The 12,221-nt window shown below is 41.4% G+C and overlaps 1 protein-coding gene across 1 annotated transcript; it reads left to right on the top strand.

The window, feature by feature from the left end:
- Window positions 1-1,247: 1,247 nt before the first annotated feature.
- On the top strand, window positions 1,248-3,395 carry ADAM21 (ADAM metallopeptidase domain 21; the record flags this gene model as incomplete). The annotated part of the gene is made up of 1 exon (XM_080932364.1): window positions 1,248-3,395. The coding sequence occupies one exon, from the start codon at window positions 1,248-1,250 to the stop codon at window positions 3,393-3,395; it is 2,148 nt and encodes a 715-aa protein (XP_080788490.1).
- Between the last annotated feature and the right edge of the window lie 8,826 nt (window positions 3,396-12,221).

Genomic DNA, 12,221 nt, shown 5'->3' with positions numbered 1-12,221 from the left:
TATGTGTGTTCTTGTTATAAATTCTGTTACTAAATTGATAATATATTGATGTCTATATTTTGGTTTCTCCAACAGCTGGCAACTCATCTGTGCTTTGTATTGTCTAAATATACAACTCCTTTTGTTGATGAATAAGAAATGGAGTGTTGCCTGTGAGACTGTATATCAAGTATAGAAGTTTCCCATTTTCAAAAGCATATGTTTTTGAAAAACTTGGGATTCTTCCACAGCAGTCTAAAATGCCATATAGCCAGTACTTGGGACTTCAAATTGCATATTTTCTCATTTTCCTTCTCACATTTTCTTTTGACATTGCTGTTTTCCACAGGTAACTGATGAGAACATGTTCCTCCCATATCCTTAGAGGAGTTTCATACATTTTTCCCTCTTCTGAAATTATTAAAGTTTAATTCATTTTTAAGTAGCATTCATTTATAATCTAAGGTGTTCCACCACATCTGTGGTGGTTCCTCTACTTTTCCATGGTCCATAGAAATATACTAGGTATTATAGAAGACATTGAGATGAATGAAAGTTATAAACCCTGTAGGTAAGGACTGTGCAATACTATACACATATATATACATATACACAATATACATATATACATATATGCATATACATCTATTCCTCCAAGGGGAATTCATGGAAGAGACAGCAAATAAAGGACAATTTACATAAATCCTAAGACTGCTACAAATACATATACACAATGTTATTATTTTTCATGTCTCCAATTTTAACTGTCAGTGGGACACATTCAGTAGTTATGCAGACACCCAAAGTAGATTGATACTATGCTAGAAAAATCAAGATCTAGACATACTCTACTCTAAATGTTGCTTTATAGGGATGTTCTCATGCCACCCATAAGATTAAGCTACTTCTGCAACTACTTATCTTTGTATTTTTTTGTCCAGTTCCCAACATACGGCCAATATTATCTTGTCTGCCCTCATCCCGGAACTCTTCATCCCATTCATTGAAACCAAATCCCAAACCGTTTGCCTTGACTAGTCAGTCAGTATTTTCTCACTTGACTTCCACACCTTATCCGGGCACTCTCATTTTCACTTTCAGAACTGCAACTCTGATGCTCCAACTCTGCCAGGACACAATCTCAACATAGCAGCACAATTCCCTGGTCTGCTCCGAGGGAAGAGCCAAAACAGGAGTGCCTCATCCCCTGTCTTTTTCTGCTCTGAACGGATGGCTTCATAATGTTAGGTGTGGGTGCTAGCGCATTCATGAGAGTCATTCTTTTGCTGCTCTGGCTAACAGTGTTTCCATCCCCTATTGACCTCTCACAGACTGGGTCCACTAAATACCTCAGTTCTCCAGAAGTGGTCATCCCCCTGAAGGTGACCAGCAGGGCTTGGGGTGCAAAGAATTCAGAGTGGCTCTCCTACAGCTTTGTATTTGGGGGCCGCAGACATGTTGTCCATATGCGAGTCAAGAAGCTGTTGGTTTCTACTCGCTTCCCTGTGTTTACCTACACAGAGGAACATGTGCCCCTCAGAGATTACCCCTTTGTCCCTAGTGACTGTTACTATCATGGTTATGTAGAAGGAGCCTCTGAGTCTTTAGTTGCTTTCAGTGCCTGCAATGGGGGCTTTCAGGGAGTTTTACAAATGAATGGCTTCTCTTATGAAATTGAACCCATCCAACACTCTAACACATTTGAACATCTAGTCTATACATTAAATAATAACAAGGCGCAATTTTCACCTGTGATATGTAGTTTAGCAGAAAAGAGACTACCAGACCAACCCTTTGGACTGGAAGAGGCTGAGAAGTCAGCTGTGAAGCAAAATTATGGCAAACTGTGGCCCCACTCATGGTTTCTGGAGCTGGCTGTAGTGGTAGACTATGATTTCTTCACTTACTCTCAACAAAACGTGTCAAAGGTTCGAGAAGATGTACTTCTTGTTGTTAACATGGTAGATTCCATGTACAAGCAGCTGAATACTTATGTGACTTTGGTTGGCATTGAAATTTGGAATCGAGGAAATGTTCTCCCAAAGGAAAACATACATCAGGTCTTAGAAGATTTTTCTCATTGGAAACAAATCAGTCTTTCCCAGGTACATCATGATGCAGCCCATATTTTCATTAGAAGCTCACTTATAAGTGTGCTTGGTATAGCCTACACTGCAGGAATATGCCGGCCTCCTCTTGATTGTGGAGTTGAAAATTTCCAAGGGGATTCCTGGTCTCTTTTTGCCAACACGGTGGCCCATGAGTTAGGCCATACTTTTGGCATGCGGCATGATGAAGAATCCTGTTCTTGTGGGGAAAGGGGATGTGTCATGAGTACCTTCAGAGTGCCAGCAGAGAGATTCACCAACTGCAGCTACAATGATTTTATGAAGACCGCTTTAAACCAAGGAACTTGTTTGTACAATCATCCAAAACCAGGAGCAGGCTTTCTGGTGAAGCGCTGTGGGAATGGTATGGTTGAGAGTGAAGAAGAGTGTGACTGTGGATCTGTACAGGAATGTAAACAAGATCCCTGTTGTTTTCTTAACTGTACTCTGAAGCCTGGGGCTGCTTGTGCTTTTGGGCTCTGTTGCAAAGACTGCAAGTTCATGCAGTCAGGGGAACTCTGTAGACCAAAGATCAATGAATGTGACCTTCCAGAATGGTGCAATGGAACATCTCACCAGTGCCCAGAAGATGGATATGTACAGGATGGGGTCCCCTGTGGTGCCAGTGCCTACTGCTATCAAAAGCAGTGTAATGACCATGACCAACAGTGCAGGGAGATTTTTGGCAAAGGTGCAAGAAGCGCATCTCATAATTGTTACAAAGAAACCAACTCACAAGGAAACAGGTTTGGCCATTGTGGCACAAATGGAACAGTATATCTAAAATGTAGAATGTCAGATGTGCTTTGTGGTAAAGTCCAGTGTGAAAACGTGGAAGTCATCAGCCATCCCCAGGCTCATTATGTTTTGCAGAACATTTATGCCAATGGTGTCACCTGCTGGAGTACTGGCCATTGTTTGGGGATGGGTGTACCTGATGTTGGTGAAGTCAAAGATGGCACCACCTGTGGAATAGGAAAGATCTGCATACACAAGAAGTGTGTCAGTCTGTCTGTCCTTTCAAATGCCTGCCTTCCTGAGACTTGTAATAGGAAGGGGGTCTGTAATAACAAGCATCACTGTCATTGTGACTATGGGTGGTCCCTGCCTTTCTGCCTGCACAGAGGGTTTGGAGGTAGTATTGACAGTGGTCCAACATCTTCAAAAAGAAAAGTCAATATCACTGTCTTGTCAATAATTATGACTGTTTTATCAGTTCTAACTTACCTACTCATAGCTAGGTTTTATGGAACACATTGTAAAATACCTTCTGGTCCCAAAGAGACTAAGGCTTATTCACCAGGTTAAGAAGATATATAGCTTAACAGCCCATGCATTCATTAAGTTTGGCAACAACAATGTTATTGTACTTATGAATGTGAGCATATTTCCGAGAGTTTATAGAAAGATGAAAGTATCTCTTCCCCTTTATCTGTATCAGAAATATTGTCATCAGGCACAGGTAATTCTTAATGTGTTCTTGGCTGTCATTCATTCTCTTAAGTAGCAAATAAAATTTAATTGAGAAATGATAATATCTGAGCCACCCAACTGCTTGAATTTATTTAGCAAACAAAAGTGAGAAGCTGATTTCCATTTATTGTTCCTTTAATTAAAATCCTATGACCTTGTTCCCCGAGTTTCTGATCGCCTGCCTTGTCTATTCTCTTTGCCATTATCTGACAGTTTAGAAACACTCTTGAAGTTTTTTTGTGAATACATATAAATCCCAAGGAACAGGATTGTTTTTATATGTTTTGTTCATTATCTTTTCTGGCACACTGCCCAATTCAAACACATATCTTAATGCACAGAGTAATAAATCAGGAGAGAAAGGAACCTGTTTAGTCACTTTGAAGATGTCACTCTGCCCTCTTTTCAAACCTCCTAGAAGTTTTGTTCAAATTTCAACTCTGAATACTCACATGTTCATTTAAAATGCTGTGATGTACACTAGAGGTACCTGGCTGGTGTTTTGTGCCCAGCTTGTCCCATCCTCAGTCTATTCTTAGAAATTTAAAGAGCCCATCTCTTGAAAATGCTGGTCTGACCTGATATCCATCATATCTCAAGATAACATCTGAATAACATTGAGTTGTCTGACCTGTCTGGTGTCCACTGCACTTTGCCCTCTTCCTCCTGTGCTACTATTCATTTCAAAGTACACTTGGCAGTGCCATCCTTGCACAGCTGTCCATGTGTGTAACTGGCACTCCAACATATTTAATAGCTTCTGCTGTGCCTATGCTTGGAAACTCCATTCTACTCTCCAAAGAGAGTCAGTTTTTGGAAAATAGTTGCGAACTATTCAATATTTCACGTGTGTTTCCTTGTTACTTTATGGTCATGCCTCGGTGGTTTTCTGCATCCCAGTAGAAGGTGAGGACAGGGCAGACCATGTACCACCCAGAAAAGGTTTACTATTAGAGCCTCAGAAACTGAAGAGTAAAACAAGATTATAATCCAGTTAACCTTGGCTACAGATGATACATAAGAAAAAGACTTACTTGCTTCAAATACATGTGTCCACGTGGAGACAAAAGGTAGATGATCTCATTTGTTGATTTTCCAAAAGCATTTATTGTATAAATATTTAAAATTCATTAAGATGTATTAATCTAATATTATTTTATAGATGTTGACTTTTTATGTATGCTTGGTAGCACTTTGAAATAATCAGTGGAGCCAGCTGACTAATGGCACAAAAAGGAAAAACCAAAACATGATTCAAGTGTTAGTAATTCAAGATATAACCCTAGGATGTGAATGTCCAATGAAGGACTGGGAAATGGAAGTGCAAAATATAAAAACCAATAAAAATGGATTAGTGAGTGGTTCCTGAGATCATTTTGGCTTCTGCTCTTTTGAATGTTTGAAGTTATCTTGCTATAAGGAATAAGATAGTTATCCAGCCATATACTATTCCAAATGGTAGCCATTTGCCATCATATAACTTAGTTTAAAAGGTAATTTTCAGGCTGAGTGTCACGCACATATTAGATCCCAGCACTTGGGAGGCAGAGGCAGGCAGATCTCCGTGAGTTTAAGGCCAGTTTGGTCTACAGAGTGAGACACTGTCATTGTTTTACAGGTAAATGGAAACTGTCAGTTTAAAGAGTTAGTTTGCTGGATTCTTTGTGAAGTTATGTAGACTTGGTTTGTTTGGGAAGCACAAAAGAAGTAGGTTGCTGACCTGGCTTCTCCAAGCCACTGGAACCATCTTACATAGCTTCCCTGAGAGTCATGTGAAACGTGATGGGGTATTACTGAATGGTTCTAGAGAAAACTATCAGCATTTGTGGCAGACCATAGGAATTATCTACCGTGATGACAAATGAGCAATGATGGGGCAAGAGGGTGCTGGTGGGCCATTGGTATGCATGTGACTCAAGATTCCTAGAACAAACAGTCACCCAGACAAGGACTAAATCTGAATCCTTTATATGAGAAAAGAAATCCTGGGAAGACAAGACAGAAGGAACCCTATTGATGGTTGAAAAGAATAAAGCAGCAGATGCTGGCAGTACCCAGGGAGATTGTTCTGGGCTCATGAGGATGTCTTTAATACTATGGAGCTCTCCTGTACACACAGATGTCTTCCTTCTTTAAGGCAGTACTTTGTTCATAAAGCACACCAGAAATGAAAGGCAGTAAGTGTGCCTGGAAGCAACTCTCAAGCAATAAAAATGTTTCCCAGTCCTCATGGAGCAATACAGGTGTTTGATGCTCTCACAGGCCTTCCAGGGTAGTACAGTGTGTCCTGGTTACTCACCTCACACCCATTCATCTATTCTTTATGGATTTCTGGAGTTGACCCACAGTTTTCCAGTTCCTTTACTGAACATTCACATTTTAGGATTATATCTTAACACTTCAAGATATACTTTTGTGTGAAGACGGTAGCGACACTTTTGTTTTTGTTTTTTCTTTTTTTCTCCTTCACTTTTGTCTTAGTTAAGGTCTTATTGCTGTGAACAGACACCATGACCAAGGCAAGTCTAATAAATGACAACATTTAATTGGGGCTGGCTTACAGGTTCAGAGGTTCAGTCCATTATTATCAAGACTAGAGCATGGCAGCATCCAGGCAGGCATGGTGCAGGAGGAGCTGAGAGTTCTACATCTGGAAGCCAGGAACAGACTGAGCATCCTCAGGCAGCTAGGAGGAGTGTCTCCAAATCCACTCCCAGAATGACACACATCCTCCAACAAGGCCACACCTTCTAATAGTGCCACTCCCTGGCCAAGCATATGCAAATCACTACATTCCACTCCCTGGCCCATATAGGCTAGTTCAAACACTTGAGTCTATGGGCGTCATACCTAAATATAGCATAATAAAGAAGTACAGTTAGTCCAAATTCCATAATTTCCACAGTCTATAGCAGTATCAACAATGTTAAAAGTTCAAAGTTCAAAGTCTCTTCTGAGATCCATCCAAACTTAACTGTAATCCTCAAATTAAGACAGGCAACCAAGTGGGCAAACTCTAAACTCTGACCTCTCAATTTCTGTTGTCATAGCAGCTCCTTTTTCATCTTTGTTGACGGCAACAAACTTCTTTTTCCTGAACTGGTTCCATTCCCTGATAGTAGGTTTCCTAGGCAGGTATCCCATGGCTTTGGCATCCTTAACATCTTTGGGTCTCCAAGGCAGCTTCAGTGTTACAGTTTCTTGTTTCAATGTCTGGGATCCACACATGATCTTCTAGGCTTCTCCATGGGGTTGGCTTCACTTCCTCAGCTCTGCCCTCTGTAGCATTTTAAGGTCAGGTTGATCCACTACACCTTTGCTGTTGTTCTTGGTGATCACCCCATGGTACTGGCATCTCCAATACACTGAGGTCTTCCATTGAAACTAGGCTTCACCAAATAGCTTCTCATAGGTTCTCTTCATGGTGCCAAGCCTCAAATCCTTTGCATGACCCCTTCAGTCCTGGATTGTCAACTACAACTGAGGCTGCACTTTCACCAGTGGGCTTCCATGGCCCCTCACAGTCCCAAGCCTCAGCTGCTCTTCATGACCCCTTCATGCCTTTAAACTAGTACCGCCTGGGTAATTCTTACACATTACCCAATACAGCTGCATCATGAGATACGACATTGGCTATCTCTGGAACACAGTTTTTTGAGCTCTCAGAAAACATTTCCCAGAAGATTTCACCTCAGTGATGCTGGTCGCTTCTTAATCACCACTAATTTATTGGCTCCAGCTAACCAGCATCAATTGTCACAGTAGTCTCCTTATCCTCTTGAACACACAGCTGAAGCTTTGACAAGAAGAATGGATTGATTGCATTCTTCTACATGCTGACTGCAAGTTGAACCAACACCATTTGTTGAAGAGGCTATCCTTTTTCCACTGAATGTTTTGAGCTCCTTTATCAAAGATCAAGTGACCATTGGTGTGTGGGTTTGTTTCTGGGTCTTCAATTCTATTCCACTGATCTACCTTCCAGTATCTGTACCAATACCATGCAGTTTTTATCACCATTGATCTGTAATACAGCTTGAGGTCAGAGATGATGATTTCCCCAGAAGTTCTTTTATTGTTGAGAATAGTTTTTGCTATCCTGAGTTTTTTGTTATTCCAAATGAATTTGAAAATTGCTCTTTCTAACTCTATGAAGAATCGAGTTGGAATTTTGATGCTATTGAGTTGATATAAACAAACTCAAAGGGGAAAAAAAAACCCCACATGATCATCATTAGATGCTGAGAAAGCAGTTGACAAAATTCAATACCCCTTCATGTTAAAAGTCTTGGAAAGGTCAGAAATTTAAGGCCCATACCTAAACATAGTAAAGCAATATACAGAAAACCAGTAGCCAACATTAAACTAAATGGCGAGAAACTTAAAGCAATCCCACTAAAATCAAGAACTAGACAAGGCTGCCCACTCTCCCCCTACCTATTCAATATAGTATTGAAAGTCTTAGCCAGAGCAATTAGACTTTGAAAGTAAAGATTGTAGAATTCATATCTCATATTTCTTTTCAGCACTCTGTGTATTGGCACAGTCACCCTTTGCTTTACCCTGTCATAAAGAGAAAATGGATTAAAGATATCAACACCAATGCTAATTCTCATAACCACTCAAAAGTCATGTAAAGGAATTCTGTCCTCTTTCGGGCTGTGAGTCATTTATGCTTTGGATGTGGCTTATTTGCAAAGGTTTGTGTGTTGGAGACTTGGTCTTTGGTGTTGTGTGAGTAGTGCTGAGGTGGTGTGGTAACTAAGAGGTGGGGCTAAAATGAAGTTACTTAAGTCATTGAGAATGTCACTCTTACTCCGAATTAATATAGTTCCCTTGGGACTATGGTTAGAGGGTTGATAAGACATTAAAGTGTGTTGTAGTAAATATTCAAAAATATAAAACGGTTTATCTCTCTACTGGCCCTGAGATCTCACTCACTCCTCAAGCCCAGTTTTAGTTCGGAGCTGCACACTCCCCCGGCGCCTGGTCTGAGCCACCAACACGGCCCAACTTGTCCCCACAACTCCCTTCCCTTGTTGGTTTTCTACTGCCTGTTCTCTGCTTCTGTCCCAGGGTTTTTCTGTACCCCAAAAACCCCTGCATAAACACAACTCTACAACCCAACAGCTTTTAATACAGGTTTATATGTTCAACTCTCAATCCACAAACCCTCTACACAAGATTGCATCAAATAGACAGAAATACAAACTGCCCTTCATATAAGATGCTAGACCTATAAAATCCTTAATGTTCACGGCCTTTAACACCAATAAATATTACCTGGGTCTAGCTGGTCCTTGGGAAGCTCCATGTTGCCATGACCTCCTCGGCCCGCTCTACTTTCCTTGCCCCACCCTTGGCTTTCCTTTATTTTACTAATTAAAATGGGAAGGTTCAGTTGGAGTCACGTGACTAGCCAGCCCTTCTTGGGAAGTGGAATTAACATTAAAATTTTAACAGCTTCAGGACAACCTACCTGAGCCAGGCAGTGATGGCAACCCTGTTTAATCCCAACACTCGGGAGGCAGAGGCAGGTAGGCCACTATGAGTTTGAGGCCAGCCTGATCTACAGAGTGAGTTTCAGGACAGCCAAGTCTACACAGTGCCTTGGCTTTTAGTGCAGGGCAGAGGCTTCCAGGTCAGTTTGACTTCTTCACAGTCTGTGTCCAAAGTGTGCGGTATCCTCAGCAACAGAGCCTTGCCTTCAAATCCCGGGAAGGAATAAGTTATCCTAGCCAATCACCCATGGATGGTGAGGCCAAGGACCCTAGAGGAGAACTACTTTTCTAAACTAGTATCATTATAACTATATTCTAAATACATACCTGTAGTCACACTGGTAAGTGTAGTTCTCACCTATCATCAAAGAAGTTTCTTGCAGCATATGGAAAGATTTCTTTTTTGTTTATCTATATTGCTTATTGAGTGTTCATGGTGGAAAATAGATGCATACCAACTCCTTGGGTGGATGAGAGATTAAATACCTTTTGCAGGAAGGAACGTCTTCAAAGGAACACTTATTGGCTAGGGCCTCTAGGTACCTCATTAGCATGAAGAACTCTGTTCTGGGCTATGTGACTGGATCGGGAAGTGTGGACAGGGGGTGTTCTGGACCAGGAATCTAATAGGGAGCAGGGAGGTATAATTATCCATCTCATGTGGGTACCTGAGGTCTCAGGCTCCCTCTACCTTACCAAGTTTCCTAGCATGGTTCACTATCCCACACCCTAGCCACATATTTCCATTCATTCTCCTGACCCTCTGGAATTCTCTACTGTCTTCCCCCATATGTGATGCTGCCCCCCTTTCCCTCCCCTGCTCCTCCCACTGAGGTTCCTCCCTCCCTCTGCCACCCATGATTATTTTGTTCTCATTTCTAAGTGGGATTGTAGCATCCTCACCTGGGCCTTCTTTCTTGTTAAACTTTAAATAGTCTGTGAGTTGTATTATAGTTATTCTGTTCAATGGGTATCAGAAAACCCGGACGCAATCACGATGGGTAAGCTTGTTGATTGAATTTTCAGATACCGTCTTAGGGTTTTGGTGCTGTGAATAGACACCATGACCAAGTCTAATAAATGACAATATTTAACTGTGGCCAGCTTACAGGTTCAGAGTTCAATCCATTGTCATCAAGGTAAGAACATGGCAGCATCCAGGCAGGCACGGTTTAGGAGGAGCTAAGAGTTCTACATCTTCATCCGAAGGAAACCAGGAACAGACTAAGCATCCTCAGGCACCTAGGATGAAGATCTCCAAGCCCACTCCCAGAGTGACACACTTCCTCCAACAAGGCCATACCTTCTAATAGTGCCACTCTCTGGGAAGAGCATATGCAAACCACCACAGATATCAAGTTTTCTACTTCCCAAGACCCCAATGATGGTGAGAGAAGACAAAGTTTGACGAGGACTTTTGGGAAAATGCATCTTCTGAGCATGACAGCTCTTGCACTCATTAATTCACAGCAGCTCTGTTTGCCTATACTAGACCTTCACAGACTCTGTCAGTATTCCAGCATAATGGTGTGTGTGTGTGTGTGTGTGTGTGTGTGTGTGTGTGTGTATGTGTGTGTGTGTACGTAGCTGAAAACTATTGTCAGTTAATGATGGGTAAGGGAGAGTGAGTTTTCTTCAAGAATGTCAGTATGCACAGGTTGCCCCATTTTCCCAAACATTTCTGTCTGTCAGAATGAAGAGTTGTGTACACCACACCCTTTCGTTCTAACAGGCCTTGTACTCTAGAAGGTGTGGTGATGAAAGACACTTGCCTTCTCACCATCTCATTCACTCTCACAACTGGGTGGCAAGATGTCTTCATAGAAACAGCAGACGCATTGTCAGAGCAGAAGTGCTTTGGAGCTTTATGCAGTAGTTCCTGTCTTTTAATCAGTAACTATCAGTCTAGTTGTTGGTTTCCACATGAAAGTGTTGGGTTTTTTGTTTTGTTTTGTTTTTTTTTTTTCCCAAAATACTTCAGCCTGCCTATGCTCCAGACTAGTTCATCTGTTCATGTTGTTTCTTTGTGGTTCTCATTTTGTTTATACTTCTGTAGTTTGTGTATCATTTTGTTTTGTCTTTTTGCTTTTGCTCTGAGATAGGATCTCAATTAGGCACAAATGACTCAAACTCTGAACTCCTGATTGTACCACCTCCATCTTCCAAGTTCTAGGATTACAGATAGGTGCCAACATACCCAGATATCAACTCCATCAAATTACTGAAAGTTTCTCTTTCATTATCATCACCCCAATTCTGCAGAAAAACAAATGGGTGCAGTTACAGATTAAATAATATGAAGAATTTAAAAGACTATTTGTATAATCAAGGATAACACTTGAAAGGTGAAGCACTTTTCATATAAAAGTTGTATAGATTTCAATGCATTGGCATCCTCTGTTAAGTAAGAGTCTTGTCAGCTATAAGTCAGGAAATCTTGCCCGCAAGGTCCTGGGAAACCAAGCTCTGGAACTCTGGGATGTAAATATCCATTTTCATTTTTGGTCATGTGTGTCAGCCCAGGTACCCTGCTTTAAGAAGTGAATACTTGCTGGAAGAGAGAGGGGGGGTGGGTGGGGTGGGGGAGAAGAGGGGGAGAGGGGGAGAGGGGGAGGGGGAAGAGAAAGATTTCACTTTTTTACTTTGGATACATTTATTAACTAACACAGTGAACTGCTAACGAAGGAACTTGATGCAGTATTACCAAGTTTTCTTACATAGGGTATTACATTGGATTGCATCTATATTACAGAACAGGTTACAATTTCCCACCCAAGTATTCAGTCTCATTAGTAGTTTGCCTATGATCCCTTTCCCAGAGTGAATTGAGGCTCATAAGAAAAAAGATCACCACCCCCTCTTACATTTGTGGATATTTTGAGTTTTTATTTAAAATGTCAACAGTATCAATCTAATTATGTCTCATACCATTATAACTTTCTCTCCGTGACCTCCTTCCCACAAGCTCTTCCAATGCAAACGGGTATTGTACCTTTCTTACTGTATGGATCTGCCTTGAGAACTGTGCGAGGTACCGGAAAAATAAAAACAACACTGGTGGGCTCAGAGAACCACCACTCCCAGCATCCTCCACGCTCCCAGTGCCCGCGGTTTCCTTTTCCGGTCTGGCAGCTGAGGAAACTGTAAAAGCTATGCTGGG

The sequence above is a fragment of the Micromys minutus genome (genome assembly GCF_963924665.1).
Source record: "Micromys minutus genome assembly, chromosome: 1".
Classification (NCBI taxonomy): domain Eukaryota; kingdom Metazoa; phylum Chordata; class Mammalia; order Rodentia; family Muridae; genus Micromys; species Micromys minutus.
The sequence above is the reverse complement of the archived record's forward strand: the minus strand, read 5'-3'. Positions and strand labels throughout refer to the sequence as shown.